Here is a 15,373-nt window from a genome sequence, read left to right on the forward strand (position 1 = left end):
CAGGTGTTTGGGTGGAGTGACGGTGCTCTGATGTGTGTATTCCAGGTGTTTGGGTGGAGTGACGGTGCTCTGATGTGTGTATTCCAGGTGTTTGCGTGGAGTGACGGTGCTCTGATGTGTGTATTCCAGGTGTTTGGGTGGAGTGACGGTGCTCTGATGTGTGTATTCCAGGTGTTTGGGTGGAGTGACGGTGATCTGATGTGTGTATTCCAGGTGTTTGGGTGGAGTGACGGTGATCTGATGTGTGTATTCCAGGTGTTTGGGTGGAGTGACGGTGCTCTGATGTGTGTATTCCAGGTGTTTGGGTGGAGTGACGGTGATCTGATGTAGATGTGTGTATTCCAGGTGTTTGGGTGGAGTGACGGTGCTCTGATGTGTGTATTCCAGGTGTTTGGGTGGAGTGACGGTGATCTGATGTGTGTATTCCAGGTGTTTGGGTGGAGTGACGGTGATCTGATGTGTGTATTCCAGGTGTTTGGGTGGAGTGACGGTGATCTGATGTGTGTATTCCAGGTGTTTGGGTGGAGTGACGGTGATCTGATGTGTGTATTCCAGGTGTTTGGGTGGAGTGACGGTGATCTGATGTGTGTATTCCAGGTGTTTGGGTGGAGTGACGGTGATCTGATGTGTGTATTCCAGGTGTTTGGGTGGAGTGACGATGATCTGATGTGTGTATTCCAGGTGTTTGGGTGGAGTGACGATGATCTGATGTGTGTATTCCAGGTGTTTGGGTGGAGTGACGGTGATCTGATGTGTGTATTCCAGGTGTTTGGGTGGAGTGACAGTGATCTGATGTGTGTATTCCAGGTGTTTGGGTGGAGTGACGGTGCTCTGATGTGTGTATTCCAGGTGTTTGCGTGGAGTGACGGTGATCTGATGTAGATGTGTGTATTCCAGGTGTTTGGGTGGAGTGACGGTGCTCTGATGTGTGTATTCCAGGTGTTTGGGTGGAGTGACGGTGATCTGATGTGTGTATTCCAGGTGTTTGGGTGGAGTGACGGTTATCTGATGTGTGTATTCCAGGTGTTTGCGTGGAGTCACGGTGATCTGATGTGTGTATTCCAGGTGTTTGGGTGGAGTGACGGTGCTCTGATGTGTGTATTCCAGGTGTTTGGGTGGAGTGACGGTGCTCTGATGTGTGTATTCCAGGTGTTTGGGTGGAGTGACGGTGCTCTGATGTGTGTATTCCAGGTGTTTGGGTGGAGTGACGGTGCTCTGATGTGTGTATTCCAGGTGTTTGGGTGGAGTGACGGTGCTCTGATGTGTGTATTCCAGGTGTTTGGGTGGAGTGACGGTGCTCTGATGTGTGTATTCCAGGTGTTTGGGTGGAGTGACGGTGATCTGATGTGTGTATTCCAGGTGTTTGCGTGGAGTGACGGTGATCTGATGTGTGTATTCCAGGTGTTTGGGTGGAGTGACGGTGATCTGATGTGTGTATTCCAGGTGTTTGGGTGGAGTGACGGTGATCTGATGTGTGTATTCCAGGTGTTTGGGTGGAGTGACGGTGATCTGATGTGTGTATTCCAGGTGTTTGGGTGGAGTGACGGTGATCTGATGTGTGTATTCCAGGTGTTTGGGTGGAGTGACGGTGATCTGATGTGTGTATTCCAGGTGTTTGGGTGGAGTGACGGTGCTCTGATGTGTGTATTCCAGGTGTTTGGGTGGAGTGACGGTGCTCTGATGTGTGTATTCCAGGTGTTTGGGTGGAGTGACGGTGCTCTGATGTGTGTATTCCAGGTGTTTGGGTGGAGTGACGGTGCTCTGATGTGTGTATTCCAGGTGTTTGGGTGGAGTGACGGTGCTCTGATGTGTGTATTCCAGGTGTTTGGGTGGAGTGACGGTGATCTGATGTGTGTATTCCAGGTGTTTGGGTGGAGTGACGGTGATCTGATGTGTGTATTCCAGGTGTTTGGGTGGAGTGACGGTGATCTGATGTGTGTATTCCAGGTGTTTGCGTGGAGTGACGGTGATCTGATGTGTGTATTCCAGGTGTTTGGGTGGAGTGACGGTGATCTGATGTTTGTATTCCAGGTGTTTGGGTGGAGTGACGGTGATCTGATGTGTGTATTCCAGGTGTTTGGGTGGAGTGACGGTGATCTGATGTGTGTATTCCAGGTGTTTGGGTGGAGTGACGGTGATCTGATGTGTGTATTCCAGGTGTTTGGGTGGAGTGACGGTGCTCTGATGTGTGTATTCCAGGTGTTTGGGTGGAGTGACGGTGCTCTGATGTGTGTATTCCAGGTGTTTGGGTGGAGTGACGGTGCTCTGATGTGTGTATTCCAGGTGTTTGGGTGGAGTGACGGTGCTCTGATGTGTGTATTCCAGGTGTGGAGGTTGGACCTGGTGATGGTGATCCTCTTCAAAGGAATCCCTCTAGAAAGCACAGATGGAGAGCGCCTGGTAAAGGGGGGGCAGTGCTCCAACCCTGTTCTCTGCGTTCAGCCGCGACACATCTCCGTCTCTGTGAAGGAGCTCGACCTCTACCTCGCTTTCTATGTGCAGGAGAAAGGTCTGTCCAACCGTCTGTATGTCTCTCTGTCCCTCTGTCACTTTATCCACACTCACCCTTCTCTCCTTCTCTCCGGCTTCGTCTCCAGAAGCGGAGCAGAGCAGCAGTCCCAGCCGGACTGGAGTCGGTTCTGATCAGGAGGACAGTCGGACCGCCGCCATAGGTTATTTTCTTCTCAGCTTTTTTTTTTTTTCCAAAAAGTTGTTTATCTATGAAAAGGTTTTGGTTCTATGGTGTGAAAACCTGAAGACAGGTGAAGTCTTGAACCAAACGTTATCCCTTCTTTCTTTCTGGTTGGTGTTATTCAAAAATCCTGCGTCATAAATGATGATGTCGCCAATTAAAATTTCACTGAGACGCAAATATTTAGAATATTAAAAAAAGATGGAAACACGAAGAACGAGGAGAGGAGAGCTCAGAGATCAAACACAGATGTGACCAGGGCTAACAGGAAGTTAGCTAACATGGTGACACTAGAACTATAGAAAGTAGATCAGACAGCTGATCCAGACGCTGCTGCCTGCGTCCTCACTAGAACTATAGAAAGTAGATCAGACAGCTGATCCAGACGCTGCTGCCTGCGTCCTCACTAGAACTATAGAAAGTAGATCAGACAGCTGCTGCCTGCGTCCTCACTAGAACTATAGAAAGTAGATCAGACAGCTGATCCAGACGCTGCTGCCTGCGTCCTCACTAGAACTATAGAAAGTAGATCAGACAGCTGATCCAGACGCTGCTGCCTGCGTCCTCACTAGAACTATAGAAAGTAGATCAGACAGCTGATCCAGACGCTGCTGCCTGCATCCTCACTAGAACTATAGAAAGTAGATCAGACAGCTGATCCAGACGCTGCTGCCTGCGTCCTCACTAGAACTATAGAAAGTAGATCAGACAGCTGATCCAGATGCTGCTGCCTGCGTCCTCACTAGAACTATAGAAAGTAGATCAGACAGCTGATCCAGACGCTGCTGCCTGCGTCCTCACTAGAACTATAGAAAGTAGATCAGACAGCTGATCCAGACGCTGCTGCCTGCGTCCTCACTAGAACTATAGAAAGTAGATCAGACAGCTGATCCAGACGCTGCTGCCTGCTTCCTCACTAGAACTATAGAAAGTAGATCAGACAGCTGATCCAGATGCTGCTGCCTGCGTCCTCACTAGAACTATAGAAAGTAGATCAGACAGCTGATCCAGACGCTGCTGCCTGCGTCCTCACTAGAACTATAGAAAGTAGATCAGACAGCTGATCCAGACGCTGCTGCCTGCGTCCTCACTAGAACTATAGAAAGTAGATCAGACAGCTGATCCAGACGCTGCTGCCTGCGTCCTCACTAGAACTATAGAAAGTAGATCAGACAGCTGATCCAGACGCTGCTGCCTGCGTCCTCACTAGAACTATAGAAAGTAGATCAGACAGCTGATCCAGACGCTGCTGCCTGCGTCCTCACTAGAACTATAGAAAGTAGATCAGACAGCTGATCCAGATGCTGCTGCCTGCGTCCTCACTAGAACTATAGAAAGTAGATCAGACAGCTGATCCAGACGCTGCTGCCTGCGTCCTCACTAGAACTATAGAAAGTAGATCAGACAGCTGATCCAGACGCCGCTGCCTGCGTCCTCACTAGAACTATAGAAAGTAGATCAGACAGCTGATCCAGATGCTGCTGCCTGCGTCCTCACTAGAACTATAGAAAGTAGATCAGACAGCTGATCCAGACGCTGCTGCCTGCGTCCTCACTAGAACTATAGAAAGTAGATCAGACAGCTGATCCAGATGCTGCTGCCTGCGTCCTCACTAGAACTATAGAAAGTAGATCAGACAGCTGATCCAGACGCTGCTGCCTGCGTCCTCACTAGAACTATAGAAAGTAGATCAGACAGCTGATCCAGACGCTGCTGCCTGCGTCCTCACTAGAACTATAGAAAGTAGATCAGACAGCTGATCCAGACGCTGCTGCCTGCGTCCTCACTAGAACTATAGAAAGTAGATCAGACAGCTGATCCAGACGCTGCTGCCTGCGTCCTCACTAGAACTATAGAAAGTAGATCAGACAGCTGATCCAGACGCTGCTGCCTGCGTCCTCACTAGAACTATAGAAAGTAGATCAGACAGCTGATCCAGATGCTGCTGCCTGCGTCCTCACTAGAACTATAGAAAGTAGATCAGACAGCTGATCCAGACGCTGCTGCCTGCGTCCTCACTAGAACTATAGAAAGTAGATCAGACAGCTGATCCAGACGCTGCTGCCTGCGTCCTCACTAGAACTATAGAAAGTAGATCAGACAGCTGATCCAGACGCTGCTGCCTGCGTCCTCACTAGAACTATAGAAAGTAGATCAGACAGCTGATCCAGACGCTGCTGCCTGCGTCCTCACTAGAACTATAGAAAGTAGATCAGACAGCTGATCCAGATGCTGCTGCCTGCGTCCTCACTAGAACTATAGAAAGTAGATCAGACAGCTGATCCAGACGCTGCTGCCTGCGTCCTCACTAGAACTATAGAAAGTAGATCAGACAGCTGATCCAGACGCTGCTGCCTGCGTCCTCACTAGAACTATAGAAAGTAGATCAGACAGCTGATCCAGATGCTGCTGCCTGCGTCCTCACTAGAACTATAGAAAGTAGATCAGACAGCTGATCCAGACGCTGCTGCCTGCGTCCTCACTAGAACTATATGGCCAATGCCAATGGAGCTCCACGGTGCCGGGCAGTGAGCACAGGGCCCACTAGAGGACGTGGGGCCCTCAGGCCGCCCTCGTGGAGTCTGTTTCTGATTGTTTGGTCAGAGACATTCACACCAGTGGCCTGCTGGAGGTCATTCTGTAGGGCTCTGGCAGTGCTCCTCCTGCTCCTCCTTGCACAGAGGAGCAGATAGCGGTCCTGCTGATGGGTTGTAGACCTTCTACAGCCCTGTCCAGCTCTCCTGGAGGAACTGCCTGTCTCCTGGAATCTCCTCCATGCTCTTCAGATTGTGCTGGGAGACGCAGCAAACCTTCTGGCAATGGCACGTATTGATGCGCCATCCTGGAGGAGTTGGACTGCCTGTGCAACCTCTGTAGGGTCCAGGTAGCGCCTCATGCTCACAGTAGTGACAGTGACCCTAGCCAAATGCTAAACTGGTGAAAAAGAGTCAGAAAAGATGAGGAGGGGAAAATGTCAGTGTCCTCCACCTGTAAAACCTTTCCTGTTCTGATGGTCGTCTCATTGTTGCTCCTCTAGTTCACCTGTTGTTCATTTCATTCACATTAAAGCAGCTGAAACTGATTAACAGCCCCTCTGCTACTGACCTGACCAAATCAATATCCCACAAGTTTAATCAACTTGATGCTTGATTACAAAGTGTAATTTTTTTGAGTAGAGTTTTATGATCATATGTACGTCTATGTGACACTTTGTTGAATGTCTGGATTAAAAGCTGTTTTCTTTCTGCAGATGGTCCAGAGTTCCAGGAAAGCTTTGTGACTTCAGGAGTTTTCAGTGTCCCTGAGTTGGTCCATGTCTCCAGAGGTAAGTCCTCCTCCTGATTACAGGTGTTAAACTGGCACCAGGGATCAGCACATCCTCACCAGTGGCTGGGCCCCCCCCCCAGATGGCCCCCGTACTGCAGCTTCTGTTCATGGGGACTATCTTTCATTGAACACACTACTGGGATCATTTGAAGCATTGCTTCTAAAGCAGGAAAAGGAAAGTTAACTCTGTGCTTAAATTAGTAGTCTTCATGGTTGGAGCTTTTCTGCTGCAGACAGAAACGGTTACCCCCCCACCCCCCCCCCCCCCCACCCCCCTGCATGAGGCTGCTGTAGAGATCGTTCAGTGAACAACTGCTGCTTCCTTAGTGAACAGTGGAAAGCTGCTGCAGATCCTTCCTCCCAGCAGCTGTTAGACTTTGAAGCAGCTGCTGTTTTTATCTCTGCTCATTAGTCTCTTCCTGGTTTATACAAAGATAAACAGGCAACTTTATAATGTCCCTCCTTCTCAGAGACACTGTTGCTTGTTTTTTCATTCTAGTTTTCTTTTTTTTTTGCTTGTTTCCTACTTTAATATTCCTTCTGGGACAGACCACAGAGATACAATAAAGGTCATTTCTGGTCCATCTAAATCCTCGTTCCAGTCACCATGGTAACCTCAAATAATCAACCCTCCTGGACTTTTATTCAAGAGGCCAAAATAGCAATGATAACATGGCTAGCATGTAGGCTATCTGCTGCTCATGGTGGAAGAGAAGAGTTGAACGGTAAAAGAACAACCTCTGAAACCCTGAACTGGAAAATGTCACTGGTTCTGTAGCTACACAGGAGGCTATGGCCTGCAGTCTCCTCCCAGTGTCCTACCAATGTTCTCCCAGTAACCCTGTAGATCCAGATTTTCTAGACATTTCCTGTCAGGTGTTTGGCGTGACGCCTCCACCTGTCTGTGGTCTCATCCTGACCTGTGGTTCTCTCTGTCTCTGTGTGCAGCTCCAGTGGTTACAGGAGTGGGAACTGGTTTCTCTATTGGGGAGCTTCAAGGTCATCTGGCCTACGACCTGAATCAGTCCATCAACCATCCAGTCAGCCTGCGGCGCTCGCTGGCCAGCACGTCCTCCAGTGGGTACGCTTTCTGGAAAATATTTCATTTTCTTTTCCACTGAGGATAAGCAGCTGTAAGCTGGAATCTGATCATCTGGGATTTTATTTATCCGGCATGTTTGAAACAAAGAAACACCATAAAACTGGGTTGGAGTGTGGAATTGATTTCCTGTGTAACGCTGTCCTGTTAGTGCAGGACTGACTGTGAAGGAACGTCAGAACGAGGTTCACAGTCAAGGAGTGACAAACAAATAGGAATGATGGTGAAGAATCCTGTATTTAACATCTTCAAAGTAAAAACATCATCTACATATAAGAGATATATGATAATAATTTATAGGGATGTGTGTATATTTATATAAAAAAATCAATAGAATTAACAGATATAATTTCATAAAACAAACAAAAACATAACAGCAGTTTTCAGTTCATATCCTGGATGATCGATCCAGTTATCCTGGAAGGATCCTAACAGCTCGCCATGTGAGGGACGGACGATGACAGCAACAGGATGGAACAGCGCTCAGAAAAAAACCTGACGGGAAATTTAGGCCAGAAACTTCAATTATAAAATATTATAAAATAAATAATTAGTAAATAGAGACAGTTAGTCGTACCATAAATCACAGCATTAAATAAAATAGAATGTTAGCACAAAATATTTTAAAGGATAAATGTCATGTTTGGCTTAAGGTTCCTAACCCACATGCAGAACACACTGAAGCAGGAGAAAAGTTCAAAGGTTTATTGAAATATTTCTTTTTTTTTTTTTTTAGAACTTATACTTTTATTATTTTTTACAGAGCAATTGTACAGCCACGCATCAATGGTACATAACACAAAAGTTGAAAATATACAGTTTTCCAAAAAAAAACAAAAATGAACATCTTAGCTTGATGCCTTATAATCACAGCCTCGAATTTGTAGGCACATCATCCTGAGACCCCAGCATAAGCATACACTTTGGATGGAATAGCTCAACACCATATGCAAGAAACAAACTTGTTAAGCTTATTTACATCAACATAGCTTCTGCTGGCCCCCAGCGGAGGCTAAAGGTGGTTTTTTGAAGTCTTAATGAGTAGGTTATCTTTTCCATTGTGTACAACTCTCTTACTTTTTGTACCCATAAATCATAGGAAGGAGGCTCCAACTGCATCCACCTGATTGTAATGCATTTCAGGGCTGCTGTAAAAAGAACATTCAACAGATAAGTTTTGGCCCGTCCTTGCAAACCCTCCGGTATAATACCAAGTACCGCAACAGTAACATCCCTCGGTATAACCTCTGTGAAGATCTGGTTCATAGTCCTGTACACCTCATCCCAAAAGTTTAGTAGTTTGGGACATGACCAGAAAATGTGTGTATGATTGGGGACCGCTGAGCCACAGTTTCTCCAACACAAGCTTGGTACTCTAGGATCCATCTTGGCAACAACATCCGGGGTCCTAAAATATCTACTTATGATTTTCCATTTATATTCCCGCCACGTATTGGAGTTTGTAACTCGATGTGCCTCAGTCCAGACTCCCTCCCATGTTTCATCAGAGATTATTCTGGCCGTCTCTGCCTCCCATCTTTGTTTTGTCCTAGTGGGATCGTTGAGGTTCATTGACAGAAATACACTGTATAACTTTGCTATCAATTTTTTATCTCCTCCCCCTTTCTGAAAATGAATTAGGAGTTTTTCAATTGGTGAGGAGTTAAGCACTCTTTCCCAGTCCCTGTGTGCAACTAGAAATGAGCGCAGCTGTAAATATCTAAACAAATCACTTTTCTGGAGATGAAAATTCCTGCATAGCTCTTCAAATGCCATAAGGTTGTTCTTGTGGATCAACTGATGAAGAAATGTAAGCCCCTGTTCAGCCCATTTAGAAAACGTTTTGTCCAATAGATTGGGTGTGAAGGATTGAATATGTCCAATGCTTGATAAAATTGATAAACCTCCTGGTAGCTTGAAAGAAATTCGCACTTTATTCCAAATGTCAAGAGTGGTTTTAGTCCACAATGCAGTTCCTTTACTGGAATATCTAAAAATGGCAAAACTTTTAATGGTACTGAGCACTTTGCTTGCTCAATGCTCAGCCATCTTGTTTGAGAATCCTGTTGGATCCATGAAATTAAAGGTTTTAACTGAACTGCCCAGAAATAATATTTTAAAACAGGAAGCTTGAGACCGCCTTCTGTCTTACTTCTTTGTAGTGTTTTATATTTTATGCGAGGGCGCTTGCTTTGCCATATGAATTTTGATATACTTTTATCCAATTCAATGAATGTGGCCCTAGGTATGCTAACCGGTAACATCTGGAACAAATACAGTAATCTAGGTAACAAATTCATGCGAATGGTTTCAATGCGACCGAGGAGGGACAAAGGCGATGCTGACCACCGCTCCAGGTCATTTATAATTGTAGTCAATATTTTACTGGAATTGACATGATACAAATCTTTTAATGAAAGAGGAATGTTGATGCCTAGGTATTTAATGCCCTCCTTTGGCCACCTAAAGCCGCTCTGTTGTTTGACCTCCAGTGGAACATTGCAATTGATATCTATTGCTTCTGTTTTATCAACATTTATTTTATAACCAGAAAAATTGCCATAAACAGAAATCATTTCCTTCAGACGTTGAATTGAGGATGTTGGATCAGCCATATATAGAAGTACATCATCTGCGTAAAGGGATATTTTATGTTCCTCTGTGCCAATCAAGATCCCTTTCATTTCATCAGTATCTCTAATGAGCTGGGCCAGTGGCTCAATGCTAATTGCAAACAAAAGAGGTGACAGAGGACACCCCTGCCTGCATCCGCGCTCCAATTTGAAACTCGCCGACCTGAAACCATTAACTCTTACAGCCGCTTGTGGGGATGAAAATAATCTATGTATCCAATCTATGAATTTCGGCCCAAATTTAAATCTCTTTAATGTTTGAATAAGGTATCTCCATGATACGCGGTCAAAGGCCTTTTGGGCATCTAAAGACACTACAGCTGTCATAGCTTTATTTTCTTTTTGGTGAGAGATAATATTTAATAAACGCCGTAAATTATTTCCATAATGCCTCCCGACAATGAATCCGGTTTGATCTGGATGTATGATTTTATTTATTATGACATTTAATCGTCTTGCCAGAATACCAGTTAGAATGCGTACGTCCACGTTAAGCATCGATAATGGCCTATATGACCCACAGTCAGTAGGGTCCTTACCTTCTTTATGTAATACAACTATTGTGGCATCAGACCAAGATGGCGCCATTGTTTTAGTTTCTGAAGAAAAGCGATATGCTTCTAATAATAGTGGACTAACGATGTCTATGAAACACTTATAGAATTCATTTATGAAACCATCAGGACCAGGACTTTTGTTATTTTTAAGGGAAGAGACAACATTTTTTATTTCTTCTTCTTGAATTGGCTGATCTAATTGTTTAGCTACAGTATCAGATAATTCTGAAATATTTATATTTTGTAAGTAGTCTGCTATTTTATTCTCATCGTCACAAGTGTCCGTGTCACGGTATAAAACCTTATAAAATTCCGCAAATGTTTCAGCAATATCTTTTGGTTTTAAGATGGATTTATTGCCCGATTTCAGCTTTAAAACTACGTTTGAGGACTGTTGTTTTTTAAGTCGGAAGGCCAAGAGTCTGCTCGCTCTATTTCCATGTTCATAATACTGCTGCTTGGCAAAACGAAGGTTACCTTCTATCTTTTCCGATAGCAAATCTTGGAGCTCTCTCCGTGCAGTGTTCAAATCATTCAGGGTCCCGGATGCTCTAGTCTTTTTATGTTGAAGATCCAGATCTTGGATTCTATCTTCTAAGTATTTCTGTTTGGCTGCCTTTTGTCTTTTTTTTGCTGTTGTATAGGAGATGATACTACCTCTTAAATAAGCCTTTGCACAGTCCCACAACATAATAGGAGATGTTTCAGGGGTATTGTTTATGTCCAAATAATTTTTTAGATCTAATTTAACAAAATTTATGAATTCTTGGTCATTAAGAAGGGAGGCATTAAGTCTCCATTGCTTAAATGATGGTGTCAATCCTATATTCCACTCGAGGGTAACGGGTGCATGGTCAGAGATTGTGATGGGCGATATTATGATATCCTCAACTCTGTGTAGTTCGGCCTTGGTGGTAAAAAAGTAATCTATTCGTGAGTAAGATGCATGTCGATTTGAGTAAAATGTAAAATTTCTATTTTTTGGGAATTTGGATCGCCATACATCCACTAATCCGGCTTCCACAGACATATTTTTAAGCATTTTACCCATCTTAGATATGGGTGTCCGAGAGAGTGGTTGTCTATCTAGATTTGACATTACACAATTAAAATCCCCTCCGACGATCAGCAGACCAGAACTGTATTCTGCAATCATATTGAAAACTGACTGAATAAACCCTGGTACATCTTCGTTAGGGGCATATACATTTATAAAGGATACAGCTGTTCCATCAATTATCCCATTTACCAATATAAATCTACCCTCTTTGTCTTTATGTACCAACGTTTCAGTGAAATTTATTTGCCTATGTATTAATATAGCAACACCCCTTTTTCTACCAGAGCAATGTGACGAGTAGTAAACTTTATCAGCCCAAGACCTATTTAATTTTATATGCTCCATATCTGATAGGTGTGTTTCTTGTAACAGTGCTACGTGACATTTTGATTGTCTGAGTTGCAGCAAAACTTTTTTTCTTTTGATTGGACTATGCAAACCCCTCACGTTATAACTTGTTACAGTTAGTGTACTCATAATTAATTTAATTTAAAATATATATGTGATAGTATTGTATTGGAGGCAGAGACGGCCATTTGACTGGTGGGACCAAGCATTTGAATAACATGAACGCTGAAAACCAAGATGATGCAATAAAATAAAAGTAGTGAGGCTTTGCTGTACAAAATTGTCAAGACTAAGATTCAGAAGCTCTGTTTTTTTAAATGCAATAAGATCCTCGGGGAACAGAGGGATCAAAACGCAGAAAACACAATTAAAAAAGTGCATAACTAACATAATGCAAAGTAGTGGGTTTAAGACCCTAGCCACTATAAAAGCAGCAACAAACACAACCGAAAGAGACGGATGTGTGCAAAAACAACAAAAACAAGAGAGATCAAGAATGTGGAAGTCCAGGCTCCCGCAGGGGAAATAAATATATGTACTTTAACCACAGTGTAGAACCTACTGGTATTATGAATGTAACTAAATTATGACTAATTATGACTTTATAGTATTTAACCAAGTTAGAAGTGACAGTGTTACACAACCTTTAAACATACCAGTTTAGAAATGTGACATTACCAAACACAGTCACAGTTGGTATTTAAGCAGTTTCAGATCCAGTTATTGCAGCAGGAATGGTCTTCCGTATGTAGTCCATGGCCTTCACAGGATCTCGAAACTCCTTACTGTCCTCTTTTTTTTGTTTTATAATTTTTATTTTTAAACGTTTTCACAGTATCAAACATACATAAACACAAACGTATACATATATGGGAAGCATGCCATTATTCACAAGACAAGGTTTTAAGTACAGAAACGTATCGCTCATACAAAATCTGACCGTAAGGGTTTTATGTACTCAGTCCATTTAGTCCAGATCTTATAAAACATATCCTTTTGCATCCTGAGGGAGAAAGACAACTTTTCCATGACATATATTTCGTGTATTATAGTGATCCAATCTTCAATAGTTGGAGGTTCCACTCTCAGCCACCTTCTTGTGATGGCCTTTTTACTTGCAATAAGTAACATACCAAGTAATCTTTTATCAGTGTTATTCCAATTTGTCACAGGAACATCACCCAAATACAGTGTTTCACATTTAAGGGGAATTTTAGTACCAAATACATTATTAACATGTTCTCCTATCTGTGTCCAATAAGTAGTTAAAACGTGACATTCCCAAAAGATGTGGAAGTGGTTGGCACCAGTGACCCCACATAGTCTCCAGCATGCATCCCCACCACCTTGATGACTTTTCTGAATAGGCGTAAGAAAGTATCTGATCATGTTCTTCCAACTGAACTCTCGCCATGTATTCGACCCTGTTATTGTCCACTGAAGCTGACATATATTGGCCCAACTGTCGGGTGGGATAACCATATTTCCCTCCTTTTCCCACCTCTTCTTTATACCTTCTGTGCTGACCTGTGTACATTGCTGAATGCCCTTATATAATCTAGAAATAATATTATTCTGAGAATGAGACCTGGTTAAAGTTAAGAATATCTGTAAGAAACCTAAATCTTTGTTTTCATATATTGTTTTTAAATTTTGGTGGAAATAATGTCTAACCTGCAAATACCTGTAGAAATCATCTTTACCTAAACCATATTTAGTCTGTAGGGTCTCAAAACTCGAGAATGCCCCCTTGTGGATGAAGGAATAATAGGTTGTTAACCCCTTAGATAGCCATCTCTTAAACCGATCATCATATCTATTTGGCACAAACTCAGAGTCGTAAGCGCACCACCTCAAAATATTTGACAGTTTGCCCAGTTTACACCTTTTAATGATTTCATTCCAGGAATTTAGCAAAGAATCATACATAAAGTCAGAAGTATACAGTGTGGTCTTCTGTAATTTAGTATCTGCCAATAGCGCCATGATAGGCACATCTTTTATAATATCAACTTCTATATCCTTCCATCCTGCGGAATAGGTTGGCGAATTCAAACAGATTAGGGGTCTAAGCTGGGCAGCATAGTAATACTCCTTAAGACAAGGAAGGCCCAATCCCCCCTTCTCCTTAGCCAATTGAAGTGTTTTGTATTTAACCCTGGCTCTTTTATGTTGCCATATGTATTTTGCCAACATCCTGTCCCAATCGTCAAAATATTTCTGAGGTATTTTAATTGGTAAACACTGAAAAAGGTAGAGCATACGAGGGAGAATATTCATTCTAATTGATTCCACTCGTGAGTATAAGTTTAAGAAGGGAACAGTGTTCCACCGTAAATCAGATTTTACCTTCGAAGTTATGGGTCCGTAGTTAGCATCGACCAATTTAGATAAATCCTTTGTCAGAACTACTCCCAAATATTTAATGTACTCTGAGTCCCAATTCCATTTGTACATGTTCTTAATTCTAGTGGATGGATTAAAATTTAAACGTAATATCTGGGTTTTGTTAACATTAATTTTGTATCCTGAGAGTGATCCGTATTCCTCAAGTACTGTCATTAGTCTAGGGAGTGTCTGATTTGGTTGTGTTAAGAATATCAGCACGTCATCGGCGAATAGGGCCAGTTTTTGTTCCCCTGCTGTCATTGTAACCCCACTAATATCAGATCTTTGTCGTATCCACTGAGCCAGGGGTTCTAGAAATAAGGCAAAGAGGAGTGGAGAGGCGCCACAGCCCTGTCGGGACCCTCTCTGTAGAGTAAAACTGTTAGTCAAATCCCCATTTACTTTGATCTTGGCCGTAGGCTTACTGTACAGTGCGGCAAAAGTATCAACTATGTTTGAATGGAAGCCAAATTTTGATAAAACTTTATATAAAAAGGCCCACCGTACCGAGTCAAAGGCTTTTTCAGCGTCTAGGCTTAAGATCAAAGTTTCCAATTTATGCTGACTAACATGCTTCATAATATGCAGGGTTTTTCGAATATTGTCTTGGGTTTGCCTTTGTCTAATAAACCCTGTCTGGTCTTTGTTAATGAGGTCTGGCAGTATTAGTTCCAATCTTTTAGATAAAATGGAGGTGAACAATTTATAATCGATATTTAAAACACTGATTGGCCGATAATTACTACACTCTAATTTATCTCTATTCTCCTTTGGAATTATAGAAATGATGGCCTCACTCCACGAAGAGGGAATCACCTTTTTCTCCATTACCCAGTTAAATGCTCTCAGTAATGTCGGCACCAGTTCCTCCTGCATACTTTTATACCATTCTGAATTATAACCGTCTGCGCCGGGGGATTTACCTGTTTTTAGTCTTTTTATAGCTGATAAAACCTCCTCTTCAGTAATTTTGGATATCAATCTTTCATTTTGAGCATCCGTGACACTTGGTAGATTTAGTGAAGACAGAAAAGTATCAATTTGGTTAATCTCACTTAATTGCGGCTGGGAATACAATTTCTCATAGTACTCCTCAAAACACTGTTTTATTTTCTCCGGGTCGGTTTCTACTTGATTTGTCAATGGATTTCTAATTTTGTGTATTGTCCTCTCTGCTTGCTGTTTTCTTAACCTGTAGGAGAGTAGCTTCAATGCTTTCCCGCCTGTATCATAGTACTGCTGCTTTGTAAAAAGCAGTTTCTTTTGGAT

General features: G+C 43.0%; 1 protein-coding gene across 1 annotated transcript in view; it reads left to right on the forward strand.

Moving 5' to 3' along the window:
- LOC119777387 (nuclear factor 1 C-type-like) overlaps positions 1-15,373 on the forward strand; it is a 71,692-nt gene that overhangs the window by 22,688 nt on the left and 33,631 nt on the right. The window contains 4 exon segments of the mRNA XM_038276243.1: positions 2,326-2,509; positions 2,598-2,672; positions 5,943-6,017; positions 6,968-7,100. Coding sequence (XP_038132171.1) covers positions 2,326-2,509; positions 2,598-2,672; positions 5,943-6,017; positions 6,968-7,100 — 467 coding nt within the window.

Source organism: Cyprinodon tularosa, unplaced genomic scaffold (genome assembly GCF_016077235.1).
Source record: "Cyprinodon tularosa strain WSP-4 unplaced genomic scaffold, ASM1607723v1 ctg1230, whole genome shotgun sequence".
Taxonomy (NCBI): Eukaryota; Metazoa; Chordata; class Actinopteri; order Cyprinodontiformes; family Cyprinodontidae; genus Cyprinodon; species Cyprinodon tularosa.